Source organism: Bombina bombina, chromosome 2 (genome assembly GCF_027579735.1).
Source record: "Bombina bombina isolate aBomBom1 chromosome 2, aBomBom1.pri, whole genome shotgun sequence".
NCBI lineage: Eukaryota > Metazoa > Chordata > Amphibia > Anura > Bombinatoridae > Bombina > Bombina bombina.
This window is the reverse complement of record NC_069500.1, coordinates 206569891-206583728: the sequence shown is the minus strand read 5'-3', so window position 1 is coordinate 206583728 and position 13838 is coordinate 206569891. Positions and strand designations below refer to the sequence as shown.

General features: G+C 39.8%; 1 protein-coding gene across 1 annotated transcript in view; it reads right to left on the bottom strand.

The window, feature by feature from the left end:
- MSH3 (mutS homolog 3) overlaps nt 1–13838 on the bottom strand; it is a 756380-nt gene that overhangs the window by 608234 nt on the left and 134308 nt on the right. Inside the window, exons 10-11 of the mRNA XM_053699713.1 lie at nt 13229–13325; nt 11188–12914 (exon numbers count right to left, since the gene is read on the bottom strand). Coding sequence (XP_053555688.1) covers nt 11188–12914; nt 13229–13325 — 1824 coding nt within the window. The remainder of the gene's footprint in view (nt 1–11187; nt 12915–13228; nt 13326–13838) is intronic.

Sequence of the window (13838 nt, the reverse complement as noted above, 5' to 3'; positions counted from 1 at the left end):
ACTACATAAAGACGACAGGAAGGAGTAATTAATCAAATAACCGATCTGATTCTATAAAGGCCTGAATATCTAGATATCATGGATCTAGGTAATTCTGTGATACAATACGGATAAAGCTGACATCTGACCTTTAAAAGAACAGGCCGATAAACCTTTCTCCAGACCGTCCAGTAGAAACTCGAGAACTCTAATAATTCTAAAAGAATTCCAAAACTATCCTTTAAACTACAATATTAGGATAAAAATATTTTCCACACCTTGTGATATTTATTTCTGGTATCAGGCTTTCTGACTTGAATTAAAATGACAATTATCTTATCAGATAAAGCTCTTTGTGACAGCAAAAGGCCTTCAATTACAAGGCTGTCAAATTTAGAGTTTTGCGATCCTGATGAAAGAAAAGTCCTTGTGAATGAAAGTACTTTCTAAGAGGAAGCCACCAAGGAGGCACAAGGACATTTGAATCAGATCTGCATGTCAAGTCCTGTAAGGCCAAGCTGGACCAATAAGAATGACTAAAGCTTGTTTTTGTTTAAATATGGCTATCTCCCTGAATAGCAACACAAATGGAGGAAAGATGTAAATCAGCTTGAAAGACTAGAGAGCCACTATTGCATCTATTAGATTTGCATGAGGATCACGAGACCTGGCACAATATTGAGGTATCAAGCAAGAGGCCATGAGAATTACCTCTGGCAAGCCCCAGCATCACATTATTTCACAGGGGTGAATGTATTGGTGACGGCGAAAGTCTGCCTCCCAACTGTTAATATTCAATGGTGATGTTCTGCCCACATATAAATGTATGACACATTTTTCATTGCAAAGGAACTGTTCCGCCATTGATGTAAGCCACTGCTGTGACATTGTCTGATTGGAAGTGGAAAAAAAGATTCTGGACTGAGGTTGGGCCAACTCTGAAAGGCTCTGAAGATTGCACAGAGTTCCAGAATAATTATTGGTAGCCTCAGTTCCTGAGGACTCAGACTCCTTGTGTTCACTGAGATCTTCAGACCACACTCCAACCCTTAACCCCTTAATGACCACATCACTTTTCCATTTTCTGTCCGTTTGGGACCAAGGCTATTTTTACATTTTTGAGGTGTTTGTGTTTAGCTGTAATTTTCCTCTTACTCATTTACTGTACCCACACATATTATATACCGTTTTTCTCGCCATTAAATGGACTTTCTAAAGATACCATTATTTTCATCATATCTTATAATTTACTATAAAAAAAATTATAAAATATGAGGAAAAAATGGAAAAAAACACACTTTTTCTAACTTTGACCCCCAAAATCTGTTACACATCTACAACCACCAAAAAACACCCATGCTAAATAGTTTCTAAATGTTGTCCTGAGTTTAGAAATACCCAATGTTTACATGTTCTTTGCTTTTTTTGTAAACTATAGGGCCATAAATACAAGTAGCACTTTGCTATTTCCAAACCATTTCTTTTCAAAATTAGCGATAGTTACATTAGAGCACTGATATCTTTCAGGAATCTCTGAATATCCATTGACATGTATATATTTTTTTTAGTAGACAACCCAAAGTATTGATCTAGGCACATTTTGGTATATTTCATGCCACCATTTCACCGCCAAATGCAATCAAATAGAAAAAATTGTTCACTTTTCACAATTTTTTTCACAAACTTTTGGTTTCTAACTTAAATTATTTACAAACAGCTTGTGCAATTATGGCATAAATGGTTGTAAATTCTTCTCTGGGATCCCCTTTGTTCAGAAATAGCAGACATATATGACTTTGGTGTTGCTTTTTGGTAATTAGAAGGCCGCTAAATGCCACTGCGCACCACACGTGTATTATGCCCAGCAGTGAAGGGGTTAATTAGGGAGCATGTAGGGAGCTTTTTGGGGTAGTTTTAGCTTTAGTGTAGTGTAGTAGACAACCCCAAGTATTGATCTAGGCCAATTTTGGTATATTTCATGCCACCATTTCACCGCTAAATGCGATCAATTAAAAGAAACGTTAATTTTTTCTCAATTTTAGGTTTCTCACTGAAATTATTTACAAACACCTTCTGCAATTATGGCACAAATGGTTGTAAATGCTTCTCTGGGATCCCCTTTGTTCAGAAATAGCAGACATATATGGCTTTGGCATTGCTTTTTGGTAATTAGAAGGCCTCTAAATGCCGCTGCGCATCACACGTGTATTATGGCTAGCAGTGAAGGGGTTAATTATGTAGCTTGTAGGGAGCTTGCAGGGTTAATTTTAGCTTTAGTGTAGAGCTCAGCCTCCCACCTGAAACATCAGACCCCCTGATCCCTCCCAAACAGCTCTCTTCCCTCCCCCACCCCACAATTGTCCCCGCCATCTTAAGTACTGGCAGAAACTCTGCCAGTACTAAAATAAAAGGTATTTGGCCCTTTTTTTTTAAAAAAAAAAAGCACATTTACATATGCTGATGTGTAGGATCCCCCCTTAGACCCCAACCTCACTGATCCCCCACCAAACTGCTCTCTAACCCTTCCCCTCTGCAATAATGGGCGCCATCTTGGGTACTGGCAGCTGTCTGCCAGTACCCAGTTTTGTAACAAAATGTGCCTTTTTTTTTTTTAATTCCCTTTTCTGTAGTGTAGCTTTCCCCCCCCACCGAGACCAACCCCCAACCCCTTCCAGGACCCTTAGATTGCATTTTAGTGGGGGTTTTTTTCAACTTTTTAACTCTTTTTTTTTCTGTAGTGTAGCGGTTCCCACCCGCTCCCGCCCCGTGCACGCGCCCGCCCACCACCCCCGTGCACGCGCGCGCTCCCGTGCGCGCCCCCGTAGCTCCCGCCCCCGATCCCGCCCCCCTCCACTCAGCGCACCGATGGCCGCCACCCGCCTCCCACGTAAGCTCCCACCCACCAACGATACCGGCCATCGATGTCCGGTGCAGAGAGGGCCACAGAGTGGCTCTCTCTGCATCGGATGGCCAAGGGGGGTTATTGCAGGATGCCTCCATATCGAGGCATCACTGCAATAACCGGAAAGCAGCTGGAAGCGAGCAGGATCGCTTCCAGCTGCTTTCCAGACCAAGGACGTACGCCACACGTCCTCGGTCATTAACTGACTTTTTTTTGAGGACGTGTGGCGTACGTCCTTGGTCGTTAAGGGGTTAAAGGGTCACTGAACCCCAATTTTTTTCTTTTGTGATTCAGATAGAGCATGACATTTTAAGAAACTTTCTAATTTACTCCTATTATCAAATTTTCTTCATTCTCTTGGTATCTTTATTTGAAATGCAAGAATGTAAGTTTAGATGCCGGGCCATTTTTGGTGAACAATGTGGGTTGTTCTTGCTGATTGGTGGATAAATTCATCCACCAATAAAAATGTGCTGTCCAGCGTACTGAATCTAAAAAAAAGCTTAGATGCCTTCTTTTTCAAATAAAGATAGCAAGAGAACAAAGATAAATTGATAATAGGAGTAAATTAGAAAGTTGCTTAAAATTGTATGTTCTATCTGAATCACAAATGAAACAATTTGTGTTCAGTGTCCCTTTAAGGCTGACGAATAAGGCTGTGGTGATCACAATCTGTTTTCATATTCCAGCATAAGAGCTGGACAGGATACACTTTCAAGCACCCTCCTCCATATATAATGGTGTGTTAATGTGATTCACATATTAAAAACCCAAATCTTTATTTGATACATTTAAAATGGGTGAGACTAAATAAAAATAAAAAATTGCAGTGAATACCTGTTTTAATCCTCTAATATTTATGAGCCGATTTTGCCTTTAATAAATGTGCAGATCTGGGTTTGAATCCTTTTTATTGTTATTTAAATATCTGTAAATCTTGAGAGCAGGGAATATATTATATGTTAGTCTTAACCAGATTATACTGCCTTAAATAAATAAGCAGATATAATCTATAGAGAATCTAGATAGTTATAGTTTTACTGCAAATACGCTATAGTGGGGTGTCCAGGTATGCTGTCACTGCTATCTGCCTAGAATTCACCATATTTATGCTTGGCCTGCAATGGTAGCATATAGTGTTTATTCACCCTTATATTGTTGATTTAGTCCTATTGTGAGATTTAAACCATGGAGCAGTCCTGTCCCTTTAAATAGTTAAATTACAACAAACAGCAAAACATGTCACAATGAACTTTACATCCTTTATTCTTGTTCAATACACCTCAATTCGTATTACTAATTGTCTCAGATTTAAACATCATATTGATAAATCTTATTGTTGTGGTCTATAACCCTTCATTATCTAGATGTGTATTTATATTTCCGCAAGCTACGTTATTCTCTGGTTATATCATACCCCCAACTGTCCCGATTTTTGCAGGCCAATCCCGATTTTAGGCGTCTATCCCGCTGTCCCGGGAAGCTTGCCATCTGTCCTGCATTGCCCTACGCATTTTTAAAAAAAAAAACTTTTTTTTTTTTTTTATTCTATTGGGCCCATACTCAGAAGCAGCTGGCTTTTCTCTCCTAGGGTTAGATACCTGCTAGATTCCCTGTGGAAAAGGAATTGTGTGTGGGTTAAGCAGGAGTAAAAAGGCTGTATACCCTCTGACCTCAGGTAATGGTGACCTCTAATATTACCTTACATTGCTCCCAGTATTGTCAAAAATTTTTAGAAAAATGCGTCCATACGCAACTATATGAATATTACCAACAATCTAACTATCTGACCCCTGATCAATCAGGGTTTCACCCGAATCACTCCACTACAACTGCCCTCCTAAAAGTTTGCAACGACATACAAACTGGCATAGAACAAGGAGACCTAAATAGAACTATTTTTCTTGATTTTGCAAAGGCCTTTGACACAGTAGACCATGACATACTACTGCTGAAACTAAAAAACCTCTGTGATCATCCGCTAACCTGGTTTCTATCATATGTATAGGATTGATCACAATATGTCTCCATTTCTGACTCCCTCCCTCTCCCAGTCACGTGTGGTGTTCCCCAAGGTTCCATTTTCGGCTCCCTACTATTCACATTATTTATAAATGATCTGCCAAATGTCTGCAAAACCTCAACTGTACACATGTACGCAGACGACACAGTAATCTATATAAGCAAATCCGATCCACCGCAGCTTGAGGCAGCGCTCCAAGACCAGTTCACAGAGGTAGAAAACTGTATCTTAAAAAACAAACTCTTCCTAAACACTGACAAAACTGTCACAATGATCTTTGTAACGGTACCTAAATTACACAAACTACAAAATTCCCATCTACGCATCAAAACAAAATCAAATTGCACACTGACCGCAGTCCACTCTTTCAAATACTTGGGTATGTTGTTAGACCCCAATCTATCTTTTGGCCTCCACATAGAAAAAAACTTGCATCTAAACTCTATCCAAAACTAGGTGCCCTGTACAGAAACAAATCCTGCCTAAGCCACACAGTAAAGGAAGAGATTGTACAGCAAATTCTGATGCTAATCATTGATTATGTGAATGTGGTATATGCACCTGCACCGCAAACTCACCTTACTAAACTTAATACATTGTATAACTCGTTCTGCCACTTTGTGCTACAATGTAACTACAGGACCCACCATTGTAACATGCTAAAATAACTAAACTGGCTGTCGCTGGAATCCAGACGCACCCTCCATCTTTCCTGCCTTGTGTTTTTGAGGTTTTCTGGGAAGCTCCCACTCTACCTGAGCAGAATGCTCTCCCCGGCTGTTCCCACCTCCTATAACCTCCGATCCAGTACCAGCACATTATTTAATTTGCCTCAATACAAAAAGAAAGCAGCTCGATCTTCCTTTTCCTACAGAGCACCACAACGATGTAACGACCTCCTGCATACTTTCAAACATTCCCCAAGCCTAAAATCCTTTAAGAGATCCCTCTCTACATATCTCAAAACAGAATGCACCTGTCATGGTTGATTATATATTTCCTACGTGTTCTATGTTAAATTTTGCATAGATTATGTATTAATATTGTTTTTGGTTTTTTTGTACCCTATTGTATCAATGCAATGTTTTGTGGACCCAGGACATACTTTAAAACGAGAGAGATCTCAATGTATCCTTCCTGGTAAAATATTTTATAAATAAATAATAACCTCTGGTAGTGATGACGTCTAACCCCTAGTGATAATACTAGCATACCATCAGTTTTATACGTGAGCAGTGCTAACACCAGGCTAACGCACAGTGGTAGCCTCAGACTGCCAGTTTATGTGCTTGCCCCATACAATGAATTACAGATACCCATATATGATGTGTGTGAGTGTATATCTGTATGTAGACGTGTGTGTGTATATCTCCATTTATAAGTTTATGCGATTTAATGCGTGTGTATCTGCACGTATAAGTGTAAGCTATGTAGTGTGTGTGTATCTGCATGTATAAGTGTATGCTGTGTAGTGTTTGTGTATCTGCATGTAGAAGTGCAAATTATGTAGTGTGTGTGTGTGTATCTGCATGTATAGATAAATGCTGTGTAGTGTGTGTATCTGCATGTATAAGTGTATGCTATGTAGTGTGTCTGTGTGTATCTGCATGTATAAGTGCAAGCTATGTACAGTGTGTGTGTATCTGCATGTATAAGTGTATGCTATGTAGTCTGTGTGTGTATGTGTGTATCTGCATGTATAAGGGTATGTTATGTAGTGTGTGTGTATCTGCATGTTTAAGTGTATGCTATGTAGTGTGTGTGTCTGCATGTTTAAGTGTATGCTATGTAGTGTGTGTGTGTGTGGTGTGTGTGTGTCTGCATGTTTAAGTGTATGCTATGAAGTGTGTGTGTGTGTATCTGCATTTATACGTGTAAGCTATGTAGTGTGTGTCTGTATCTGCATGTATAAGTGCATTATATGAAGAGTTTGTGTATGTATCTCCATGTATAAGTGTATGCTATGTAGTGTGTATATCTGCATATATAAGTGTAAGCTATGTAATGTGTGTGTGTGTGTGTGTGTGTGTGTATCTGTATGTATAAGTGTGTGTATGTATCTGCATGTATAAGTGTATGCTATGTAGTGTGTGTATCTGCATATATAAGTGTAAGCTATGTAGTGTGTGTGTTTGTGTGTGTATCTGTATGTATAAGTATGTGTATGTATCTGCATGTATAAGTGTATGCTATGTAGTGTGTGTATCTGCATATATGTGTAAGCTATGTAGTGTGTGTGTTTGTGTGTGTATCTGTATGTATAAGTGTGTGTGTATGTATCTGCATGTATAAGTGTATGCTATGTAGTGTGTGTGTGTGTGTGTGTGTATCTGCATGTATAGGTGTAAGCTATGTACTGTGTGCATCTGTATGTATAAGTGTGTGTGTATCTGCATGTAGAAGTGTAAGCTATGTAGTATGTGTGTGTGTATACTGTGTAGTGTATAAGTGTAAGCTATGTAGTGTGTGTATCTGCATGTATAAGTGTAAGCTATGTAATGTGTGTGTGTGTGTGTGTATCTGAATGTATAAGTGTATGCTATATAGTGTGTGTGTGTGTATGTGTATCTGCATGTTCAAGTGTATGCTATGTACTGTGTGTGTGTATCTGCATGTATAAGTGCAAACTATGTAGGGTGTGTGTATCTGCATGTATAAGTAAATGCTGTGTAGTGTGTGTGTATCTGTATGTATAAGTGTAAGCTATGTAGTGTGTGTATCTGCATGTATATGTGTAAGCTATGTAGTATGTGTGTATCTGCATGTATAAGTGTAAGCTATGTAGTGTGTGCATCTGCATGTATAAGTGTAAGATATGTAAAATGTTTTTTAGCTGCATGTATAAGTGCATGCTATGTAATGTGTGTGTGTGTGTGTGTGTGTGTATCTGCATGTTCAAGTGTATACTATGTAGTGTGTGTATCTGCATGTATAATTGTAAGCTATGTAGTGTGTGTGTGTATGTGTGTGTGTGTGTGGGTGGGTGTGGGTGTGTATCTGCATGTATAAGTGTATGCTATGTAGTGTGTGTATCTGCATGTATAAGTGTATGTTATACAGTGTGTATCTGCATGTAGAAGTGTAAGCTATGTAGTCTGTGTGTGTATCTCTATGTATAAGTGTATGCTGTGTAGTGTGTGTATCTGCATGTTCAAGTGTATGCTATGTAGTGTGTGTGTTTGTGTGTGTATCTGCATGTATAATTGTAAGCTATGTAGTGTGTGTGAGTATCTGCATGTTCAAGTGTATGCTATGTAGTGTGTATCTGCATGTATAATTGTAAGCTATGTAGAGTGTGTGTGTGTGGGTGTGTATCTGCATGTATAAGTGTATGCTATGTAGTGTGTGTATCTGCATGTATAAGTGTATGCTATGTAGTGTGTGTATCTGCATGTATAAGTGTATGTTATACAGTGTGTATCTGCATATAGAAGTGTAAGCTATGTAGTCTGTGTGTGTATCTCTATGTATAAGTGTATGCTGTGTAGTGTGTTTGTGTATCTGCATGTATAAGTGTAAGCTATGTAGTGTGTGTGTGTGTGTATCTGCATGTTCAAGTGTATGCTATGTAGTGTGTGCGTTTGTGTGTGTATCTGCATGTATAATTGTAAGCTATGTAGTGTGTGTGTGTGTGTATCTGCATGTTCAAGTGTATGCTATGTAGTGTGTGTGTGGGGGGGTGTATCTGCATGTATAAGTGTATGCTATGTAGTGTGTGTATCTGCATGTATAAGTGTATGTTATGTAGTGTGTATCTGCATGTAGAAGTGTAAGCTATGTAGTCTGTGTGTGTATGCTGTGTAGTGTGTTTGTGTATCTGCATGTATAAGTGTAAGCTATGTAGTGTGTGTGCGTGTATCTGCATGTATAAGTGTAAGCTATGTAGTGTGTGTATCTGCATGTATAAGTGTAAGATATGTAATGTGTGTTTAGCTGCATGTATAAGTGCATGCTATGTAATGTGTGTGTGTGTGTGTGTGTGTGTGTGTGTGTATCTGCATGTTCAAGTGTATGCTATGTAGTGTGTGTATCTGCATGTATAATTGTAAGCTATGTAGTGTTGTGTGTGTATCTGCATTTATAAGTGTATGCTATGTAGTGTGTGTATCTGCATGTATAAGTGTATGTTATACAGTGTGTATCTGCATGTAGAAGTGTAAGCTATGTAGTCTGTGTGTGTATCTCTATGTATAAGTGTATGCTGTGTAGTGTGTGTGTGTGTGTGTGTGTGTGTGTGTATCTGCATGTTCAAGTGTATGCTATGTAGTGTGTGTGTTTATCTGCATGTATAATTGTAAGCTATGTAGTGTGTGTGTGTGTGTATCTGCATGTTCAAGTGTATGCTATGTAGTGTGTATCTGCATGTATAAGTGTAAGCTATGTAGTGTGTGTATCTGCATGTATAAGTGTAAGATATGTAATGTGTGTTTAGCTGCATGTATAAGTGCATGCTATGTAATGTGTGTGTGTGTGTGTGTGTGTATCTGCATGTTCAAGTGTATGCTATGTAGTGTGTGTATCTGCATGTATAATTGTAAGCTATGTAGTGTTGTGTGTGTATCTGCATTTATAAGTGTATGCTATGTAGTGTGTGTATCTGCATGTATAAGTGTATGTTATACAGTGTGTATCTGCATGTAGAAGTGTAAGCTATGTAGTCTGTGTGTGTATCTCTATGTATAAGTGTATGCTGTGTAGTGTGTGTGTGTGTGTGTGTGTGTGTGTGTGTATCTGCATGTTCAAGTGTATGCTATGTAGTGTGTGTGTTTATCTGCATGTATAATTGTAAGCTATGTAGTGTGTGTGTGTATCTGCATGTTCAAGTGTATGCTATGTAGTGTTTATCTGCATGTATAATTGTAAGCTATGTAGAGTGTGTGTGTGTGGGTATGTATCTGCATGTATAAGTGTATGCTATGTAGTGTGTGTATCTGCATGTATAAGTGTATGCTATGTAGTGTGTGTATCTGCATGTATAAGTGTATGTTATACAGTGTGTATCTGCATATAGAAGTGTAAGCTATGTAGTCTGTGTGTGTATCTCTATGTATAAGTGTATGCTGTGTAGTGTGTTTGTGTATCTGCATGTATAAGTGTAAGCTATGTAGTGTGTGGTGTGTGTATCTGCATGTTCAAGTGTATGCTATGTAGTGTGTGCGTTTGTGTGTGTATCTGCATGTATAATTGTAAGCTATGTAGTGTGTGTGTGTGTGTATCTGCATGTTCAGATACACACACAAACACACACACTACATAGCATACACTTGAACATGCAGATACACACACACACACACACACACACTACACAGCATACACTTATACATAGAGATACACACACAGACTACATAGCTTACACTTCTACATGCAGATACACACTGTATAACATACACTTATACATGCAGATACACACACTACATAGCATACACTTATAAATGCAGATACACACACAACACTACATAGCTTACAATTATACATGCAGATACACACACTACACTATCTAGGCATTCACCTGCATAGAGACCCCTCCAAAATCTACAAACTAAACATCTCAGAAAAAGGTACCCAAATCGCTTCCCAGTTATCCAACTGGCTCAATCTCCCTCTGGGATTGTCAGGTAGGATCAGCCTGGTCAAAATGACGATATTGCCCAAAATACTCTACCCCCTGCTCATGCTACCATTCCTCATGACCAAGACTGATATACAGTTGCTCAACCGAGCAGTATCTCAGTTCATTTGGAAAAAGGGCAAACCGAGAATAGCAATAGAGAAACTGCAACTTCCATACTCGGCGGGAGGACTGGGTCTCCCAAATCTCAGACTATATAACTGGGCGGCATTGGCCCGTCTGGTCATGGATTGGCAATTAGACACAGGTCATTTCGGCGATGCCAGCCTTGAAAAGGCAATGGTGACTCCTGTGGCGCTGTCTTATCTACCGTATGGGGGCCGAAGGACGCTCCCGTCGGGGGTACACAACAATGTGCTGTACGCAGACCCACTTAAGGCTTGGCAAAAAATCCATAAATACCTGAAAACGGACATGCCTTCACCAAAATACATCCCGTTAATCGGGAACCCAGATTTTCCAGCCGGGAATGATCAAGGACCATTCCGAATCTGGAACAGAACCGGCCTCAAAATGGTTGGTGACGCGCTAGACACGCTACAACACACGATACGGCCGTTTCAAGACTTAAGAGATAAATATCAAATCCCAAACAAACACTTTTATGCCTACTTACAACTGCGCCACTATATAACGTCAATGCAATCCTCTAACGCGGTGGTGCGCTTGAACACAAAGCCCGTTTGATCTGGGTGGATCAGATCCGGCAGGATCGTCCGCAGCCTATTTGCCATGATTTTAGTGAACAGCTTATAGTCCACGTTTAGGAGCGATATCGGTCTGAAAGACTCTGGAAGCGAGTGATCTTTGCCGGGTTTGGGGATCAATGTGATGTGAGCTGCTGTGAACTCCTTAGAGGGTTGTGTTTCTGTTAACATCAAAGTGTTGAATACTTTGATGAGTGTCGCGGATAATTGCGGCTGCAGGACTTTGTAGAACTCGGATGGGAGCCCATCTGGGCCTGGCGTCTTGCCTATGGGAAGACTTTTGATGGTGGTGGATAATTCATCCTGCGTGATCGTGGCGTTTAATGCATCTTTTTGATCTGAACTAATTTGGGGTAACTCTACTGAACTCCAAAATTGAGTTATTGTCTCTTTTGGTGCCGGTGGTTGCTTGGTGTAGAGGTGCGTGTAGTATGTTTTGAAACACCTAACTATGTCTTCGGGGTCGTTATATGTCTTGTCTTTCCAGCGTAAGGCGGATACTCCAGTCTTTACTGTGTGTGGTTTGGTCAGAGTCGCTAACAGTTTACCCGCCCGGCTTCCAAATCTATATAGTCTACCCGCTGTTTTCAACAGTCCTGCCGCTGCTTGCTGAGTTGTAAATGTTTCTAGATCTGTTTTAGCTACTATGTAGTTGTCATATGTTGTTCTCGACCCTGTCTGAAGGAATTGGAGGTAGGCTTGTCCTAGCCGTTCCTGCAAGGTCCTATGTCTGTATTGGGTTTTGTGTTTTACTTTTGCAACGTATGAGATTATGTTGCCTGCCAGCACTGTTTTGGCTGCTTCCCAGAAGAGTGTAGGGTTGTCTACATGTATTGCATTGTCTGTGACATAATCTGTCCAAGAGTGTTGTAAAAATTTAACGAACGATTCTGATTTGACTAAGTATGTGGGGAAACGAAGTGTGTTCCTGTTAGTGTGATGTTTGATTGTTCTCAACATTAGTTCTACCGGGGCGTGATCTGAGATTAATATATCATGTATTCTACAACTCTGTATTTCGTTGGATAGGTTATTGGCTATTAGAAACAGGTCTATCCTGGAAAGTGTATGTTTGGCTTTAGACAGACATGTGTATTCCTTGCCTTCTGGGTTATGTAGCCTCCATATGTCACAGGTGTTAGTGTCCCTATAGAACATATTAAATATCTTAGATTCGTATTTGGCTTTATAATTCTTTTTGGGGTCTCTGAGTCTAAATGTTTCCAGCCAAAGCCTATCCAATGTATGCGTGGGGGAGATATTAAAGTCCCCTCCTATTATCAATTTGGATCCCATATAAGGGGCTAAGGACTTTATCAGGTCTTGCCAGAACTTCATGTCTCTGTGATTAGGTGCATATAAGTTACAGAATGTGTAGTCTGTGGAGTCTATTGTTGCTTCAACTATGATGTATCTGCAGTTGGGATCTGGATGTACATTCTTCACATCAACTGTCACTCTCTTCCCAAACACTATGGCTAAGCCCCGACTGGTGCTGGTGTGTGATCGGAAAACTACTTGCTTTACCCATTCTCTCTGTAGCTTTTGATGTTCTACATCTGTGAGATGCGTCTCTTGTAACATTGCAATGTCTGCTCCTAATTTTCTAAGATGATTAAGGGCTGCCTTACGTTTGATGGGTGTATTAAGGCCCCCCACGTTCCACGTTATCACCTTAAGAGGCATATTTACATGTTTGTGTTATGACGGGTGAGGAGAGAGAGAGAAAAAAAAAAAAAAAAGGGAGGGAAGGGGGAGGAGGCGGGGGGGAGAGAGAGAGGGAAGGGGAGCAGAGTGTGACATCAAGTTTTCTGTATGACTTACGAGTTGACCAAAACATGACCAGGATATCTTTCAACCTTGTATGAGCAATTTTCGGGAACATTCTAACAATTTTGTCTGGGTTGTTGTTTGAGCTTTGGAGTGGTTTCTAGCCTTGTGGAGATGCTCTGTGTCTTTTGTAAGAAAGTACATTTCCCTATCATTACGTGCGTCTTTCTATTACTCAGATGTCTTTCATCTCTCTGTTCCCCATTCTCTCTAGCGTGAATTGTCAAGTGAACTAATTTGTCAGTCGAGTATACTCTATGTGATGCATGTATAAACATAAAGCCTGGGTTGTAGATAGAGAGTATGGGTGTGCGTACGAGGAAAAACCTGTCTATTCTGTATAGGGTGTGATTATAATAGTGTGCATGTAGTCCCCCTGTCTTCTCTGCTGTTGTTGTAGGTTCTATGTATGCTTCTAAGCAGATGTTCTTAAGTGCACCAACCCCTCTTGTCAGTAGGAAATTACTGTGTAAATCATTATTCCTGGTCATATCATTCAAAACAAATATAAAACATTCAACAAAACAAAAATACAGATGAATATTGGTTTTACCAAAGATCTTTTGTCTTTCCATCATTAGGTTTGGTTAGCTGCCATATATTTGTGAACAAGTTAAAACAAACTAAAACATTCAAACTTACTAAAACACTAAAACAATTTACAACCTTATATAGATGTGATGCATTACAGTAGTATAACATTACCCTGGAGGTCAGAGGTGACCTCTTTCCATAGTAGTCCATCTGTGTGGTCCGCAGACCTCTTTC